Raw genomic sequence first — 18,836 nt, 5'->3', positions numbered from 1 at the left:
CGAAAATACAAGTCTCAGAGGTTTTTCTACGTCATCAGATCTGAGTCAGGCCATTTCCTGCGGAACAGGAGGAAAAAAAAAAACATCTCCATGTCCTTTTAGGGAGCTTGTTTTGTTTCTAATTATTTTGTGGTGAAAAGCTCTGGATCTGACTCAGTCTTTGATTCGACACGTTAAAACCAGGACCTAGTTCTGGATGCGTCAGCGTGTTTATTACACAATGTAGGTGGACTAAACCCAGTTGGTGAAACAAGCTGTGTTTTCTGTGTGCATGTAACCCAAGGACAAACCCATGTGGGGCCCATTTTAAACTAATTTACAGCGTATATTGGCTCCTATTGTACCTGAAAACGAGCTCTTGTAACAATCTTTTCAAGAATTTGGAACTGACTATGAACACGTTAAGAAAAACAGTTTTTGGTCATCTACAGACAATCGTCCCACATCGGGCCCATTTTCAGATCATTTTCAAACTATATGGGCCCCATCTGGCTTAGCATTTAACAAAAAATCCGATCCAGCCCAAGGCAAAAGCAAAGTAAGTTGCTTTTTCAGCCCCAGGTTACCCGTCCCAGCCTTTGAATATTCTCACAAAACATCGAACTCAAAAGGTCTTAACTGTTTTAAGACCAGTTTTTAAATTAGAGCTTAAAATTTCTAATAATAAACCGAATACATCAACTTTAGGTTTAATTCACATCTAAAACCAAGTGGGCTCATTACGGATGTGTTCACACCAGACCTGTTCAGTCCACTTTAATCCAAATCCAGTACGCTGTGAGCTGCGTAATCAGACTGTGATGCGGACCAAAAAAAAAAAAAAATCTAACTATGTTCCTCCTACAAACCTCATGTCTCGGTCCGGTTGAAGTGAACTCTGGTGTGTTTTGAACGCACGTATGAACGCTAGGCGGACCGGAGACCGCTCCAAAAACAGGAAGTGAATTACAGCATAGAGCATTCTGGGTAAATACTACCAAAACAAATGCACTAGCCTAGCGCTAGCAGGAGAAATAATTCATATTCTTTAGCCAAAAACAAAAGCGAAATCCTCCAACCACTAAAATCTGATGATACTCCATTTTTGTTTCAATTTGGTGAAGAAGGAAGTTGCGCTCAGTGTCTTCTTCAGAGGCTTTCTTGTCGTTTCCTTCAGTGGTTCTTGGTGCAGCGCCCCCACAGGGAAGGAGGGGAACAGGGCGCTCAAAGGGTTTGGTTAGTTGGACACCGAGCAGCAAGAAAAAACCACAGTGGTTGGAAATGGAACAAATGTTGCTGTCTTGGTCCCAGAAGAACAGAGTCTACTGGACAATAAGGAGGAAAATAGTCAGTTTGTTTGCTTAATCCAGTGGTTATGAGGCAAACACACTGTAGGCCATAGCTGTGATTCAAATGGAACGTGCGCTTACGAAAAAAGACCTGCCACTCTCCGAAGAAAATGACACTTTCAAATGATTGTTGAAATTGCTGCAGGGCAATTTACTGATCATATTAAAAGAACAAAAAAAAGAAAAGCGATAGAAATAAGAGGAGAAAAGAGCTGTCATTCCAGTCAGACAAGAGGAGACGGAGAGAGAGGTGAGGATGGAAACAGGAAGGGAAGATAAGAGAGAGAGGACAGGGGAGTGAAAATGGAGAGAGATGAGATAGCAGAGAGGCTCCGGCTCTGACAAGAAGGTCAAATTATGAAGAGGCAGAAACAGAGTAAATGGAGTAAAGACAAGAGAGAAGAAAGAAATAAAATCTGAGTGCGTTTTAAAGGGATTTGTCAGTTCCTTGCTACCTTCTGTGACTTTATTGAGCAGAGAGGAGCAGCGCTAAGTGAAGCTGTTATATAAAACGGCTCGCAGAGGAATATTGATGATACCACCACGAAGTCCAATCTCTCTGAAAACGCGTGTAGACCCACAGAAACATGATGGAGTGCAGCTCAGACCGCAATTTGTTTTTTTCCCCTTTTCCTTGCGAAGGCAGAGATGCCATCTATAAATTAGCCACGCGTCGTCGTCAGGCAGGTAAAAAGAAAATGAATAACGTTGTTTGTTTACGTGAGTGACTGATCAAAGTTCTCGAGTTCGTGACTGTTTTCTTTTTTCTTTGAATTAGCAGCAACTTTCCCCACAACCGGCCGGGGGATTTATTGTAAGTATTAATCATAATACGGTGACGCTACAGCGGATGTTCGCTGCATTCATTATGAGTTGCGTTGTGCGTGGGAGAACTGTTAAAAACGGCTAAATCTGTCCATGTCGGCGCGGACGGGGACATCCTGCGGAGGATCTATCTGTTCTCCCTTCTATTATTTGACTGGTGTCCCAATTACAGAGCTATAGGGGAGGATGCAACGTCTTTGTTGGACGTCCGTTTAATATGAAGACACAAACAGCCAAAGAAAACAGCTCAGCTTCCAGCCTGGAGGAAGGTCTGCTCACTAAACACGTGGCTAGGCTAAAAGACATAAATATCCCCAAGATAAAATTGTGTTCATCTTTTTCTTGTTGCTGTAAAAAGATCCAAGTTATCAGTGTTTTGGTAAAGAGAATTAATTTGAGGTAAAGATAAAAAAACCAAAAAAACCTTGACATGTGATGAGCTGGCTTATTTTAGCCTAGCTATGTGTATAGTTTAGTGACTAAAATGGTCAAATTGATTAAAAAACTGAAGTGAAACTATTTAATTCCTCTGGTTTAGTATTTTTCTTTTAAAATGAATGCTAGCAGTATAGATTCTACGCTAATTACTAAATAGCTCAGCATTTAATATAAGGACAATAATTTTGTGCTCATGAGTGGTAAAATCATATTTGTGAGAAAAGAAAACCTTTTTGTTAATAGGAAATTGATGAGCTAGATTTTTTTTTTTATATATGTGACATAAAAGCAAACAGCAGATTAGCTTAGCCTTTGCGCAAAGTTTATAATTATAGTATTTCTGAAAAAGTATGCGGGTTTTGTGGTGATGGGTTAAAAAGAAAAAGCTAAAAAGATCGACACTAACATTCTGAGAAAAGTGTATTTGCTCAAAACTATTAGAATTGTTGTTTCTGAAGTGAATGCTAAAAACGAATCATTAGCTTAGCACTAACATGGAGCACAGAACACGTTAGCAACATTGAGAGACACACTACATGTATTTTATGGGGATGAGATGACAGAGTTAAAATATTCACACTATTGTGAACAAAACATATATGGGTAGTGTTCAAAAATGTCCCAAGAAAATTAACTTTCTATTTTTACTTATTACATGTTAGCTACCAGCTGGTTAGCTTAGTTATTACATGGATATTGACGTCTTTACCAACGCTGAGCAAAAAAAAAAGAAGGATTTGTGCTGGACGACATTTTTGTAGGGTATTGTACTTGCTCTCTATTTAACTTTATTTATAAATATTAAGCACATCTCTGATTATTTTTTATTTTCATCCAATGAAAGTTAGCTTATTAGCTTAGCCAAAGACTGACAGGTACGTGAGTGAAACAGGTAACAGCTACTTGATTCAACGTTATTTGGTTTTATTTCTCTGCCTTAAGAGATGTGGGTCTTTTGATTTTTATTTTATTACCACATGCAATGTTTACCCTATTTGTTAGCATTAAGCTTGAGCTAAGACTCAGGTCTGGAACATGGGAGCTGAAACTGTTTACTGTCACTCATTTGAACAAAACAATCTGTCTAATCTGACTCTTATTATTCTTGTAGTTTTAGCTTCTATTTGACAAAAAATTGAGCTTGAATTCAGACATAAGAAGCTCCCCTGTAAAGGATGATCCTTTAAAATGTATATTTTAGCTGTTAGTTTTATATATATATATATATATATATATATATATATATATATATATATATATATATATATATATATATATATATATTATCATTGTAAGTGGAGTGCAATAAAAAAGTATTTTTTCTGAGTATTAACGCTGATAACCTGAGTGAATACAAAAAGCAGCTTTTAAATAAGCTAAGTTTGATGAACTGCAATATTTAGTTGTGATTCGACGCAAAAAGAAATTAAAGTAGCGAGGTGAAAAAAAGAACAATAAAACACACTTTTTGAAACGTTCTTTCTTTCAGTGTTGTTGTCAGATCGTGTGTTTGTGCGCGGCAGCAGAATATTAAGAGAATCAGAAGGAAACCCTTGGTTTATGAGAAGCAGATAGTTGGGTGGAAACAGAGAAACGGCCCACATGAGATTCTCCTCCATTTTGTCCCCAGGAGCCACAGGGAGACCTAATCAGGCGTATGAGCGTTGGGTTTCTGGACCTTTTTGCTTATCGGTAATTAAACATCCCCGGCTCCCCACGGCCTCTCCGGTTCCTCTGATAAAGCAGCGCTAACGCTCTGGGCGGGAACCGCGGCAGAGGAGCCGAAACGCTTCCCTCTGATTCCATAAAGGTGTTTGGTTCTACATGGATGAAACAGAGGTGTGTGTGTGTGTGTGTGTGATTGCAGCGTTATCTGCGTGTCACGTTTGACAGGTGTCACATGAGTGACCCATTGCTGGGGAAAACTGGTGTTTTTTGTTGTTTTTTTCACAGATCACCACAGGGGATGTTCAGCTGAACCTCATTAGGAAGAATAAAATAATAATAATAATAATAATAATAATAAGACAGAATGTTAGCAGGCTGCTTACTTCCACAGGAGTCCTTCAATGCGGCAGCAGAGGATTTTTATGTTGAAGGCTGATTGTAGTAACCAGAACTTAAAGAAAGGCTGTGATGACTGCAACTGTTGATCACACCATGCATCATGCGCTTCCTCTCTTAATGTGTGTGTGCGTGGGCGTGTGCGCGCGTGTGTGTGTGTTGAGACTCTTCCCCCAATGTGAGTTTTTGACAGCGGTTGCCGATACTGACGGATTTGTTTGGAAGCTGCCGATTGCTGCTATTCCGGGCTGATATTCATTATCTTGAAATATGGCTCCTGTCAAAATAAAACAAAACAAAACAAAAAAAAACCCCAACAACAAAAAAAAAAAAACACACACACACACAGCTAACACACAGCAGAGAGCATTTCTTTCTTTTTCTTTTTTTTTGGTTTTGTTCGTCTCCCTCGGAGGAAACCTCTCAGGCTGCAGACGTTCAGAGACGCAACTATTTGCATGATGGATTGCGGGAACTTTGAAAAACAAAATCTGTGACTTTGAGCGTCGGCCTTGAGAAAGAGAAGAAGCGAGCGGCTTCGTCATCTTCCATTTCCTTCAGCCTCCCTGCTCCCCCCCCCCCCCCCCCCCCCCCCCCCCTCCCGGTGACCCGGTGACACTATCGACTGCATGGCTGATGAGGATGCTGAGGAGGTGAAATGGAGCACCGCGCGATAAGATCGTGGGCCTGCGACGCCGCGCCGGCCACTCCCAGCCTGCAGCAAGGCCAAACGCACACGCAGGCCGCTTAGTCCAAACTACGAGGATTTCATCAAAGTGGTGCTTTACTGTAAAGTGGAAGGAAGAAATACACAAAACGTTTCGTCTCCTTTTTATTCTCATTAGCAGAATAATTGTTAGAATAATACATTACCAGAAGAAAGTGGTGAAACGATCAGACTGAAGTTGTTTTAATGAGAGCAGAGCTGGGAGAGCGCTCTCCAGCTCAGTCCGTCCGCTTCTCTCTTCTCAACAGAATCAGTTGTTTACAGAATTATCTCATATTTCTGCTAATTATAAATAATAGTTTGATGCGGATGTGTTAATAGATGAAGCCAGTGCCGAAGCAGAACTTCACAAGATCTCATTACGTTACCGTTTCATTCTCCAAATATAAAACCTTATTCTGGTAATGCTATGAATTTATATTGGTAATATTATCACCTTATTATCACATCATTTTGACTTTTTTTCTACTATTATTTAGACTTTTTTGCCATACAAATTTATTCACATAATATCAATTAGTATGACTTCATTGTCATAATATTATGACTTTATTTTTGACTTTATTCTCTTCATATTATCACTTTATTCTGGCCCTCGTACGCCGTTGTAAACTTCAGAAATCCCTTCATGACAACAAATCCTAATTATTTATTTTATTACTAGTACACGACATCCATGACGCATAAGTTGAGTTTTAATAATTTATGTGTAATAAATGACTCGGATTAGTAATTATTGGGCAGTTCTTCCGTTTTGGTGTAACTTTGTTCTCATGTTTTCAGACAGTAGTTGTTCAGAGGCTGAATGCTCGCAATACAAAACGAGCTTTTCTTTTTAACGTTTTGCAAACACTTGAACAAAAAGAAAGGAAAAAAGAAATAATCAAAGCCCCGATGCTGTCATGCGCCGAGTGAAATAATAATGCAGGGCGTTCAGAGAGAGAAGCATTTGGTAAGGAACAAAGGAAGTCGATATAAACCGAAGCTTTTCTCGCAAATAAAATCGCCTCCCGCCGTTTGTCTGTAGTATTTATGATTTCTAGCAACAACACGAGCGTTTAGTTTTGCGAGCGGATCAGATGAGCAGCGCCGTGTCGGTACATGCGGTCCCTAAGTGAGCGCTGCTGCTGCTGCTGCTGCTGCCAGTGGAAGAGTAGCATAAGATCAAGTGTTCTGCTCCTCCTTATTTCCAGCTTAAGTTAATTTGAGCGTGGGGAATGGAGCGTAATTAAGTTCTGAGACGAATGTGTGGGAACGCATTTGGTTTTGAGTCCTTCCCTCTCATGTGCAAGAGTTAACTAACAGAAGAGAGTTGGACATAAATTTAAAGGAAGCAAATCAAATGAATCCCCAAACCCCCCAATGTAATTATTTCCTATTCACACTGGGTTTTTCTTTTTTTTCTTTTTTTTTTTTTTGGCCAGCTGATGACTGTAATGACTTTGAGAGAAGCGGAATCGGCTCCGGCAAAGGGAATCTGATTTGCAAAACGGCGCTCAACCTTGACCCGAAGTGCTCACCGTTTCATATTTGGACTGCGCTTATAATTCAGTTCGGTTTCTGACTTAAAAAAGAGCAAAGAATCGATAAAAATCCTCACATCTTTCTGCGAGGCTCACTTCAATCTCCCGGGCTCTCTGTAGCTGAAACTCACCGCTCTGTGTCCTTCGCTCTCTTTCTGCTTTGACTTACAGAAGCTGCACTCTCGGATCATGGACCTGTCGGCGGCCGACCTGCTGCTGGAGCCCGAGAGGAGCAAGGCTTTCCTGCTTTCCAGGAACTCCGACTCTCCTTCTGCTGTAAGCCCCAAAATCACATCTGCAAAAACCCAACGATCGGGGGTCGTGACCTCTCCGAGTGGAGCCTCTGGTGTCGCTTGGCACTAAGAGGCATAAATCCTCGTCGTGTTACCAGCAAAGCATCGATTCAGACTCTACGTCAGTTAAAATGACTCCACAAGACGCACTGGAACATTAGTCATCTTATATATTATGCATTAAGGCTTGAAGATGAGTTTTCTCCTCCATTTTTTTTTTTTTTACCTCAGAGAATGCCACCTGATAAACTGAAACCAGGAAAGTGAATTATGAATCCTCTAAATGTCCACATATCCTTCAGACCCAAGTGGGGCTTCTTTTTTTTTCTTTCTTTTTTTAACTGCTCTGTTTCTGAGGTTCTAATTTGATAAACATATGCCTGGGATGTGGCAGCGGTGCATGAAAATTAGATTTCTCTGCAACGACTGCAAGATATTTCTCTGGAAAGATTTGGTCGGTCGGTGACGGTCTATCCTCGCTGAAATACCATCGAGATGGTAATTAGGTATGCAACAGCAACCAGAGCTCAAAAGCGAAGCAGCTCTCTGATTTGTTGGATGTTGAAAAGGAAAACTAGAACTGGATGCTAACGTCTGACTTTCACTTACACAGAGTCTGTGTCATATCTACAATGTGTGATGAAGCTGGACAATTAGGAGGTTTACTTCCCTCATCGTCCCATCGGCACCAGCCAAACTCATGGTGATGACCAGTTTTCAGCCTTCAGTCTTAGCAACTTCAAATTTCTACAAAACTCCTGATCCGGTAAAAGTCTAGCCGTAGTTGTACCCTTTTCTTAGCAGGTTTGGTGGAGCTTCATTGAAGTTGGTTGGTTTCATGGCAGCAATCCCAACGTTGTCGTTGTTGTTGAGGTCAGGCTGTTCCAAAACCAGTTTTGTATACTTGAGGTCACTTTCCAAAGGAGCTCAAGTTTTATCCACCTGAGCAAAATGTTCACCTGAGATGATAGATTAGCTAACGTGGGTCACCAAGGTCTGGCAACTGCTAGTTTTAGCTAGTTTTAGCAAAGAGAAAATGTCAAATTAACACGATATTATAGGCCACGAGGAAAGTTTTCCTCTTGATACAGACCCGTAACGTTCCACCGGTTCTTAAAAAGATTGTCTTTTATGTTTCTTCCAGGAGGTTCAGCTATGTGGAAAGCCGGGTCTCCCTGTGGCCAAGTGTTTGAGCCAGCTGAGCCTGAGCGTGCCCCCGCCCGTCTACCCGCGCAGCAGCTGCAGCAGCAGCGAGATCTCCCTGTCGAGCGCATGCAGCGAGTTCTCCAGCGGCTCGTACACCTGGAATGACGGACACTCCTGCGGGAAAAAGGTAAACCCAAACATCGGTTCCACCAAACAATCACGAGTGGCAGCTCGTCAAAGTTCCCCGCTCATTTGAGGCCCTAATTAATCCCATATCCTCCTGGAAGAGTTTGATGACCGTGAAAAAATACTCCTTAGAAAACTCTTAAAATAGATAATACATTTAAAGTCTATGGTAGTCGGGAGATCTTAAAAAATTGTTTTGTACTTTGAGTAATCTAACAGTTACTATTAATATTATAGTAGTTTGACAAAACTGCTAAAACATGACCTATTACAAGTGTTAACTTTGTTTCTTTGTGCTTTAAAGTCTTCTCTGACATGGGAGAAGAGGCTGAGTTTGGGTTCATCGGCTCCAAGTAACATCTGCACCCCTTCGGAGGAGCAGCGGCCCACGAGATGTAAGGAGAGCCACATCCTGGAGGGACTTAGGAAGCTCCAGAGGAGGAAACACCGGAGCTCCTCCTGTTCTTCGAAGGTCTCCAGATCAGGCTATAAGGACTGTATGAACTCCAACGAGGGCATCTACTCCCTAGGGATCAAGAGCAGCAGCAAAGGGGTTTCCAAGCCCAGCCACTGTGGCAGGACTTTCACCGCTCGCGGCAAGCAGTTCTTCTACGATTCGGATGATGCAGATGATGAACTGGCACAGTCTAGCCGCAGAGATGACATCCCCACTAAGGACTGCTGGTTTCACTGCAAGAGACTTTCTCACAGCATCTCGGACAGCTTGTGCAGCTGGGACGGGACGCAGGAAGGTGACGCCCCTTCAGGGCCGATGGTTGCGAACCCTTGTTCTGGCTGTGACTCCAAAGAGCGTCCGGAGAAGCTTGTAAGTTTCATCAGTTTTCTCTCAGATGGAGAGCACAAGTCAGCTTTTAGTAAACCGACCAAGCTCCACTTCAACCCGCCTGACCCAGAAAGCACCAAGCGCCTCCGCGATGTGGACGGCCGCGAGGAAAAGTGTAGTGAAGTCCGAATGTCCTGTGACCAACCGACAGAGCAAGCAGAGAGGGAGTTCAAAAGATTGTCTAGGGACGCTGCGAAGCTCCTTAAACAAAAATACTTGGGCAGAGACCAGGGGCGCACCCAGTCTGCCGATGGGAGGCCCAAACCTTTAAGTCTGATGAAGGAACCAAAAGCCTCCACGTGTACCCAGTCTGAAGAAAGCATATTGGCTATCTTTGATGCAGAAGGGGAACCTATTGAGCTTTGTCCCCAAAGGCTTCCAGCAGATGCAGATCAAATTCAAGGGAGGAAAATTGCTGCTAACTGTGCAGAATTAGTACCACCAGAGAGACCAACAAGGCAAACATCTGCAAATGCAAGAAATTATAATGTTCTGGAATCTCCAGAGAAACCTTCAGAGTGTGAGAGTAGGACTAGTAAATCAGCCAATAGGAAGGAGGAAAGTACAGAGAGACTGTATTTGCAGCCGACTCCACAAAGAAAGCTAATAAAACCACCAGGCGTCCGAGCAAGTAAGGGTCAGTCCATCCCTCCTTTGAATGATGCTGCCTGTCCCAAGACTAGTGGTTCAAAGATTCCTGGTCGTAACAAACCGTCAGCATCCCCACTGAGGGTGTCTAAAGGTTCAACAGCTGAGCCAAGCAACAGTGGAAACTCAGGATCCTCCACTCAGGAGAAATCCCCTTCCTCTCCTACAGTTAAAATGTCCAGATTCATAAAAACGCAAACTAGCTCTCAGAGCCCAAAGGCTGTGAACTCCAAATGGAGTAGGGGTCCCTCATCCACTTCCCCCCATCTCTCAAGGAGGCTCCTGGAGTTTGGTGACACTAGTGAACAACCAACCAGAGACAAACACTGTGAACCTAGCAAAAATAAACTCAGGTCTCCCTCTCCTCCCCCTCCCCCGGGCCGCACCACCTCCCTACTGATCAGACCAAACTACGAAGGTTCCCCTCAGGCACATAAAACAGGGGTGGCGCCACCATCCACGCTAACCACTGGGAGGGGCCCTCCTCCAAGTTACTACACCTCATTGGCACCAAATATGCAAACCACTTTACCCATCAAGGATAAAGACTGTTTGGATTTGGATGCAGGCTATGGGACTGCACTTGCACCTCAGAAACTGATCGAGAAAACCAGTCAGCACCTTCAGAAGTCCCCCATTGTGACTCAGACTCCTACTAAAGGCACATCCAAACGAACAAAAGACTACCTCCCTTCTGCAAACTCAGGGTCTGTTCGAGAACCTGACCATGCACCTAGAAGCTCAAAGAACGTCCCTCCTCCCTACAGTGCCCTCAGAGGCTCCTCACTACAAAACACATTCGCAATTAAGAAAGGACCCACTCATGAAAATGTCCACCAGACAGTTCAGAAGACCTCTATAAGTTTACCCATATCCCTTCAGGATTCCCCTCAATGTCAGCCAGAGCAGCAAAATGCTAAAGCTATTGTTAGCCCTCCTGCCTCTGCTGTTATGTCACCCAGCCAAGCAGAAAAAGCTGCAAAGACTCGCATCCCAATGGGCTTTAAAGCCTTTTTGAAATCACCTCCAACAAGTAAAAGTAGTCCCACTGTTCCTGGTAAGCAAGAGAAAGACCATATCAACTCAGTCTCCAAAGAGACGGTGACTTCAAATGCCTCGACCCAGTGTGACGGCTCGTTTAGTATCGATTTACCACCCAAGATGTCTTCCACAGAGGGGAAAGGTAAAGGTGAAGTCCAGTGTTGCGTTCCAGAAGAGGACGTACATCCCGCTGTGTTGCCTGAGGAAGCTGATGTGTATGAGAAGGGGAAAAGGACCAGTCAGCTCTTTGGTCGATCCATATCCGTGACAACAAAAACCCATCTAAAGCCCGCTCTGGGAATGAACGGCGCCAAAGCTCGTAGTCAGAGTTTCAGCGCCAACTACATGGAGAAACCAAACATCAATGTGCTGGAAGGACCGGGAAAAGTTCGGACTCAAATCATCACCAATTCGGGCGAGAGGGGAAACTCTCTGTCAAGACAGAGTTCTTTAGATGTACCAGCTGTTGGCTTGGCTGAGAGTCCGCTCCATTCACCCAGGATGAGGCTTAGCCACTATGGAGGCATGACAGTTTCAACCAGTACCAACGGCCTCCCCGACAAGCCCTCAAAGTCAGCCTCTAACAGGGAAGCTGTCACCTCCCCTACACATATAGAGGTTCGCAGTCAGCCGACAGGTGAAAGGACGAGTTTCAACAACACCCGGAAACCAAAAATGGCCTCTCACCCACAGTTTCAGCCTCAGCCATCCTTCTATAGCCCTGAAAACCCTGCCAGAGAGAAGGAGAGCCTGGTAGCCAGCTCCAACGAACCGGGCAAAACCCAGCTGGACTCGCCAACCAAACCAACCGACACAGAGGACAAGAAAATCAGCCCGACAGTTTGCACAATTGAAGAGAAAGTCATGATGGGCATCGAGGAAAACTTGCAAAAATCCCAAGAACAAGAGAAGGTAGCAGCCAGCGAGGCCAAACAAAAAACCGGCCCGTCTCTCGCTAACTGGTTCGGCCTCCGAAAGAGCAAGCTTCCGGCTCTGAGCGGCAAGAAATCCGACTTCCCCAAAGGGAAGGAAGAGAAGAAGGACCTAAAGATCGGGTCTGTCCTCGGAGGGAAACAGGTCAAGCCTGACAAGAAGAAGGACAAGAAGAAGGAGGGCCCGGAAATCCAGAATCTGTCTGAGATGAACAACAAGCTGAGCTCCATCATGGACCACTGCAACAATCAGATGGGTCAGATCGCCAGTCAGATCCAGAGTACCACGGCGTTCATCGGCAAAGACCAGTTTGTGAAAGACCTCCTCGGCAGGTGGGTAGAGAAGTATGATTCTTGTACTGTCCTACAGTAAAACCAGCAGCTTCCAGTCAACTCAGAGTGTGTTTAAGCTAATAAACCCTCCACATCTCCTCTCACAGTTTGTTTTCCTCCCTGAACCCCAGCTGACAGGGTGGAAGGCCTCATGCAGGCTGTTAAACATTATATGAGATCTCTGTGTTTGAGTGTGTGTTTGCCTTCGTGAAAGAGCAGGCTATTTCAGTTTATCAGCTCTCCGGCTTGACGAAGGCACTAGCTGATATATAAACCACATGCCCTTCCCTCTCAGGACGGCGGTGAAGGTCAGCAGCGTGACCGCCTCACCGCCCGCCATGTCCACACCCAGGAAGCACGGCGAAACCAAGGGGGACCTGCAGATCTGTCCCGATACGGCGGTGAGTCGATGAACTTCCTCCAACTTCTGCTGCAGCCGAATGTTCTGGACTCCAGATTCCCTCAGGTTTCCGTTTCACACTCGAACTGAACGTCCAGCCGCCTCTGCAGCCTCTCGTCCCCTCAAGGCTCGCTATTGATTCGGTTTGTGTTCTGACTCCGGCTACTCTGCAAAAACACTGCCCGCTTATTTTCCTATCTGTTGTTATCACCAACCTCGGCTGATGAGAGGTACCTCAACGAGGACGAGAAAAGTTTCAGACTCATGTTAGGCTTCTCTAATCGTACGGAATCTAAAGACTTCCCACCCACTGAACCATTTTACGGTTTTGTCACGTTAAAGCAACAAGATCTAACAGCTTTTATTGGAATTTTATCAGACTACCAATACAAAGTGCCGTATACTAAAAGGTAATTTTATCTACATAGCACGTTTTCAGCAACAAGGCAGTTCAAAGTGCTTTACATGAATCAGAAGGAAATACAAATCAAACAACAAAACTAATAGACTGAGTTTGGCGCATCTATACACATCAGTTTTCAGTATTTAATTAAGACTCTACGTGGGGATGATTTTGACTTGGCCATTCTAATACGTTAATGATTTAAACCGTTGGGGTCATTGTGCAGCTAGAAGGTAAAAAGTTTCCTTTTGGAGGAACCTGATCAGATTAATTTTTTCCACATGCCTTGTAGCAAAACCGTCTAATGGTTATGTAACTGACCAACAGGAAGACGTCTGACGGCGGGTAGCTGCTTATTGAGGGGTGCCAGAATAAAGGGGACTGAATACAAACCTGTTGAAGATTGTAGAGAAGTTTCAGAGCCTGTTTCGACGCATTTCTGGATCCAGGGAACGACGGTGAAAAGGTGGGAGCAGAGTGAGTCAGCGGCGGTAACAAAAGGAGCGGAGTGAGCCGATGAGAGGGGCCGACGGGTCCGCGGCATAATGTGGGAAATTTAATCCAGATGATGCCGAGTCTCGATAAGGCGGAGGGAGCCATTTACCGCCGCCTCTCCGCTCCACAAAAGGGCCATTTAAAACCGTCCTATCTGCTCCCCACAGAATGCAACAAAAGAGGCGCATTTCATGACCCACAAGCGCCGCAGCAGCCCAATTAGAGCCAGGAAGAAAAAGAAAAGAAAAAAAAACTCGCTTCTCTGGCAAAGAAACAATGTGAAGAGTCAGAAACGAACGACCTCGATGAGGCTTTACAAAACTTTACGTCGTTCTGAGGGTTTCTGTGACCAACATGGAGCATTTGTTCCTTTTTCAGACCCTGATAATAAGTCAGAAGATCAGCCTGAAGGCTGAGGAGGAGGATGGACACCTGGCAGACTCCAGCTGTCAGGACCACATGATAGGTAAGATTATCATGTATCAAAAATCCCCCTCACTTCTTATTTAGGAGTTATCGATGAGCAACTATGTCTTCATTTCCTTTCTCAAAATGTTTGTCTTTTTTGCTGATTTTCTTCTAGTTCTTTTCCGTCTCCACCATTTTGTCCGTAAAAGGAAGGTTTTCTAATAAAATGTTATTTTCCATTCCTGTTTCACTCCTCCACTGGGCGCCTCTGTTCCTTTCTGACCTCTCACTCTCTTCACACTGAGACTTTTCTCTCTGAAAGCCAGAAGCTTTGTGCCTGACCTGCAGAAGCCAGGATGAGGTTTCTATGACAGAACATTGAGGTTTTGCAGGATTTCTTTACACCAATTTGGGTAACAAACCCTACAAGACAATTTCCTTAATAAATCTTCTGATTTCCAGTTTTCTTCCAATAGATTTCGATTTACAAACAGAGAAACATTTTGCTCATTTTGCCTTCTTCACTTTAATGTTTGATCTCGTTTTATTTAAGCAACGAGACGCTGACATAACATCCAAACATCTCAGGAAATTAACTCAATTCTCATCATTACTATTTGGAAAAACTAAGCAGACAAAACTGCAATAACGACTATGAATATGACAAAGAGATCCATGGATAAAAATGTTTAAAGAGGGGAAAAATACATACTTAAGCTCATAGAATAATATAAAATAATAAATAGATAACATTGAATAAAACACATAAATGATTAAAAGCATGATAAAAGATATAATCAAAAGGATGCATAAATATAGATGAATAATTGCCCTGATAAAAAAACAAAACATATGTGATTAAATAAACAAACATAATCATTAAGTGATTGAAAACGTAACAAAAAAATCTTATAAGTACTATTTTAACAAAGGGATGACTGTATAATATAAAATGATTGAAGAAACAAAAAGATAAGTAAAGAAATGCTTAAATAGTTTAGTAAATAATGGAGATTATTTAATCATAAAATATACATAGAAATTCAAATACATATTTTACTGTGAAAGATGATGTTATTGTTAAAAAAAAGAAGATGGAGCTGATTTTGTTGCAGAATGACTGAATGCTGCAGCTCCCGTTGTGTCTCAGATGGAGCAGCTAATGATGCTAACGTCTCCTCTGGTGTTTTTACTTCCTGTGGCTCATTTATATTGGAAAAGAGTTTATTTAACCTTTCAGCCCAAAGTTTCTAGTTTATTATGTAACAAAACAACCCCCAGTTTTTTGGTATTGCTCCATCTTCCTTCCGATGGTTTGTTTTGGTAGCAGAATCAGTTTGTGGCAGTTCTCCTGTCCGCCATGCTGCCGTCCTCTAACAGGTTAGCGTCTTCGCTTTCTACCTGCTCAGCCTTTCCCAGTCAGTCTGAACTAGAAGTGGCTTCTCGGCTGCGCGCGGCGCCACTTCTAACCGACGGCAGGTAAACACATCAGTCATGGAAACGGTTTGCGCTGCAGCCACCTCGTGAATCCGGGGTGCCGGGGTCGGAACTTGCTTGCTTCGGAGCCGCTCGGTAATCGTGTAGAAGAACTTTTGCTCCAGGTGGTTTTCTCTCATAAAGGGACAATAAAACAAGCCCGGCTCTTTCAAAACCCTGCCAGGTGTGGAGCGGCGAGGCTAAGTGAGCGGAGGACTTGGGCTTTAAAGCGTGACATGAGGATGGGCCGCGGCGTGCAGATGCCTGCAGCCTGCAGCCGGCCTGCTGAAGTGATAGGGAGCTCATGAAAGCTAGATTAGGTTCAGTTGTTTCTGGCCGCTGGCTGAAATTACTGTGGACCTTGTTATAGCTGGGATATAGAGGGCATTTTGAACTGCCAGACTTGGCATTCAATTACCCAGCTGGGTAATCTATGGCTCCCTGTTTCACTCTGCAGCTCATGGCTGCATTAGCTGGCTGAACTCTGCGCATTCAGAGCAGAATTCCTGCTAAACTCCACACCATGTCAAGCTGGAGGAACCGTCCTGGACATCTAGATAGACACAGAAAGACCAGGAAGCAGATAACGTCCTGCATTGTAATTGGTTGAAGGCTCCAGGGGGTCATTGATTCAAAAAGCACCACTGCTTGACGGATAGAGACTCTCTACTGAGTCTTACAAAGAGAACCGCAGTGAGCGTTGAGCGTCCACGCTAACAGGAAGTTGGTTTGCCTGGAGTTTTTCAGCCAGTCACCATAAAACTCCACCAAACCAATGACATATAAAAGAGTCAATCGTAGTGCAGAGGGCGCCCCCTGGTGGTGGCTCAGTCTTTCTGTGGAAAGTGACTTTAAAATATCTAAAGTATCCCAAAGATAATGCATCATGGGAACCTGGAAAACCTAGCCTCAATGCTAGCTGACATGCTATTGGCTGGTGTTGGTAAAGCAGCCAATATAGGAGAGGCAATTATTCTGCTTAGCACTGATTGGCTGAACCCCCTAAGACATTGGACGTTAGCTTTAGCGGTAGCACTAAGACTGTTTCCACTGTGCATATTAAAGCATACTTAGCTATATCTGGTTAAACTGTTAAAACAGTTTCTGATAGGAGGTTTCAGGTATTAGCTGGTATTAGCTATAGCGTGGGCAGCTGTGACCCTTGACCTCGGTATTGGCGGGAGTATTTTGAGGACCATCTACTGTAAGTTAAAGACTCCTCCTCATTGTAGTATGAACAGTACTGGAAGCTTCATCACTGAATGGATGAAGGTTAGCATTAGCAACTGGTCAGATGTACTCCCTCTGATATTAGCCAGTTTGGCTAACCAGCTAAACTGTACTCATGCTGTACTATTCTCTGCCCCTCTCTCCGATTCGCCCGCCACAGACTCCCTGTTCTCCCCCCCTCCTTTCCGCTGCATGTAGCTCCGAGCTGCCCCCCGTCTTGTTGTTGTGTCACACTCCTCTCCCTGTTCCTCTAGGCTCCGGTTGCCAGATGCGCACCCTGGACAGCGGCATCGGCACCTTCCCCCTCCCCGACTCGGTCTCCAGGGCCGCCGGCCGCCACGTCCCCAGGTCCCAGTCCAGCCCGGACCGGGTGACCTCCGACCCCTCGCAGCCCCATGTCAAAGTGCTTTCCCTCCCCAAAGTGCAGCCGCACCCCTCCACCAGCAGCGTGGCCCACTCCACGTCTGACCCTGGCGACAGAACAGGCCAGGACACCCAGAGCCATCTGCCCAAACCCTCGACCTCAGGTCAGTCTCTGAGCCTTCAGCCAGGAGAGACATGAGAGATGTTCTGGACAAGAACCACATTACAGAACCCTGAGTACACCCAGAAACCAGATTAGACCTGTTGATCCTGCTAGCTGAGAATCCTCTATCCATGCATTTAAAATTGAAGACTTAAAATGCCTTAAATTCATCTCTAAAATGTATTTTGGCCTTAAATCAGTTGATCACAGGTCTTAAATTTTGCCAGGATTATTTAATCTTATATATTGAGTGTACTTTACTTCATGTCAGGCAAACGTTTGAGTCACCTCACACAGCTACATTGCGTTCCGTGACTCACTGCTAACACACCGCTGCTAGCTAGCTAGCTTTTTTGCGTCTGTTGTGGTAAGTGTAGTTTTCTGGCCAGTTGACTGGACAAAGTTTGTACATTTCTTTGTAGGTTTGGGTCTTAAATTCCCTTCATGGTGTTCTTATGAAGTCTTTAGACCAGATTGTATTTGCTGGTCCGTTTCTGATGGACCGGTCTGCTTCCAGACGCCATCCGGACCAAGAGGCTGAGTCTGTTTGCCCAGCGCAGCAGCAGCAGCGACCAGGACAGGAAGAGGACAGCAGAGCAGGACTCAACGGTGAGTCTGTTTCTGCTGCATCTGGAGCAAAGCATGCTGGGATAAAAAAAAAAAACCTGCTTTAAAACCACTGGTCTGTGTGGCATTCGCCGTGGTGGCAGTATGGTGATGTGGGAATCTTTTTTTGATGTTTGGCGTCATATCCAGGACGGAGTCCAGATGGTGAGGACATTCTCAGGGAGCGACACGGAGACAGAGCCGGACAGAACCGGCGCCACGGTAACCAGGAGAACCGTCTCCGGTAATATTCCCCCCGCCCCCACCTTAACCCCCTCTGCTCTGTGTCGCCATCTAGAGGTTAACCCTGTCCTGTCCCTCCTCACAGTGGAGCAGAGCGAGGACACCCTGAAGACGTCCCTGTCCATCATGGACTACTACCAGCACGAGATGCTGTCCCAGCTGGACTCCCTGGACGGGTCGGCCCGGGACCGGATCAGCGTGAGTACAGAACCACGCCCCCACACCCTTCACTTTGTTTACACTCCAAGGTTCTGTGCTCCAGGAATTATTGGCTGATTCTCATGAAAAAAAAAAACAGCTGTCCTAATTGCTTTCGATCGCCTGGGCTGCGGGTGTCGGCCGGTATTTGCCTACCAGTATTTAACGCAGCTGAATGACAAACGAGGAGCAGGGAGCATGAAATGGCCTCCAACGCTCGGCTCCCCCACGCCGACACCAAACCTGACACAAAAATCCATACGCTGCCAGAAAAAAAGCTCCGACTCAACACAACCCCGATAGAAAAGCAGTTTGTGCTTGAGAAGCCGAGGGAACGCAGCTGGATTTATGGCCTCCAAACGCCTTTTCAAGTGAAATCTGATCCAGGGATTAAACGAAATAAAACACTAGCTCATTATGTGTTCATTTGAGAAATGTTCAGCAGATGTATGTTCTGTTAGGAAACATTAATATTCAGCAGCTCACTCCTGGGAGTCTGAGGTCTAACTGCTGACAAATAGCT

The 18,836-nt window shown here is 44.5% G+C and overlaps 1 protein-coding gene across 4 annotated transcripts in view; it reads left to right on the top strand.

The window, feature by feature from the left end:
* The window catches only part of LOC102231473 (nck-associated protein 5-like), a 126,515-nt gene that overhangs the window by 98,978 nt on the left and 8,701 nt on the right, over positions 1-18,836 (top strand). For all 4 annotated transcript variants that reach the window (XM_023329190.1, XM_023329191.1, XM_023329192.1 and 1 more), the window contains 9 exons: positions 7,077-7,181; positions 8,343-8,531; positions 8,835-12,328; positions 12,624-12,729; positions 14,005-14,092; positions 16,995-17,267; positions 17,784-17,875; positions 18,023-18,116; positions 18,201-18,313. In XM_023329190.1, coding sequence (XP_023184958.1) covers positions 7,077-7,181; positions 8,343-8,531; positions 8,835-12,328; positions 12,624-12,729; positions 14,005-14,092; positions 16,995-17,267; positions 17,784-17,875; positions 18,023-18,116; positions 18,201-18,313 — 4,554 coding nt within the window. The remainder of the gene's footprint in view (positions 1-7,076; positions 7,182-8,342; positions 8,532-8,834; positions 12,329-12,623; positions 12,730-14,004; positions 14,093-16,994; positions 17,268-17,783; positions 17,876-18,022; positions 18,117-18,200; positions 18,314-18,836) is intronic.

Source organism: Xiphophorus maculatus, chromosome 24, assembly GCF_002775205.1.
Source record: "Xiphophorus maculatus strain JP 163 A chromosome 24, X_maculatus-5.0-male, whole genome shotgun sequence".
Taxonomy (NCBI): Eukaryota; Metazoa; Chordata; class Actinopteri; order Cyprinodontiformes; family Poeciliidae; genus Xiphophorus; species Xiphophorus maculatus.
Note: the sequence above shows the minus strand (reverse complement) of the source record. Positions and strands in the feature narration are given on the sequence as shown.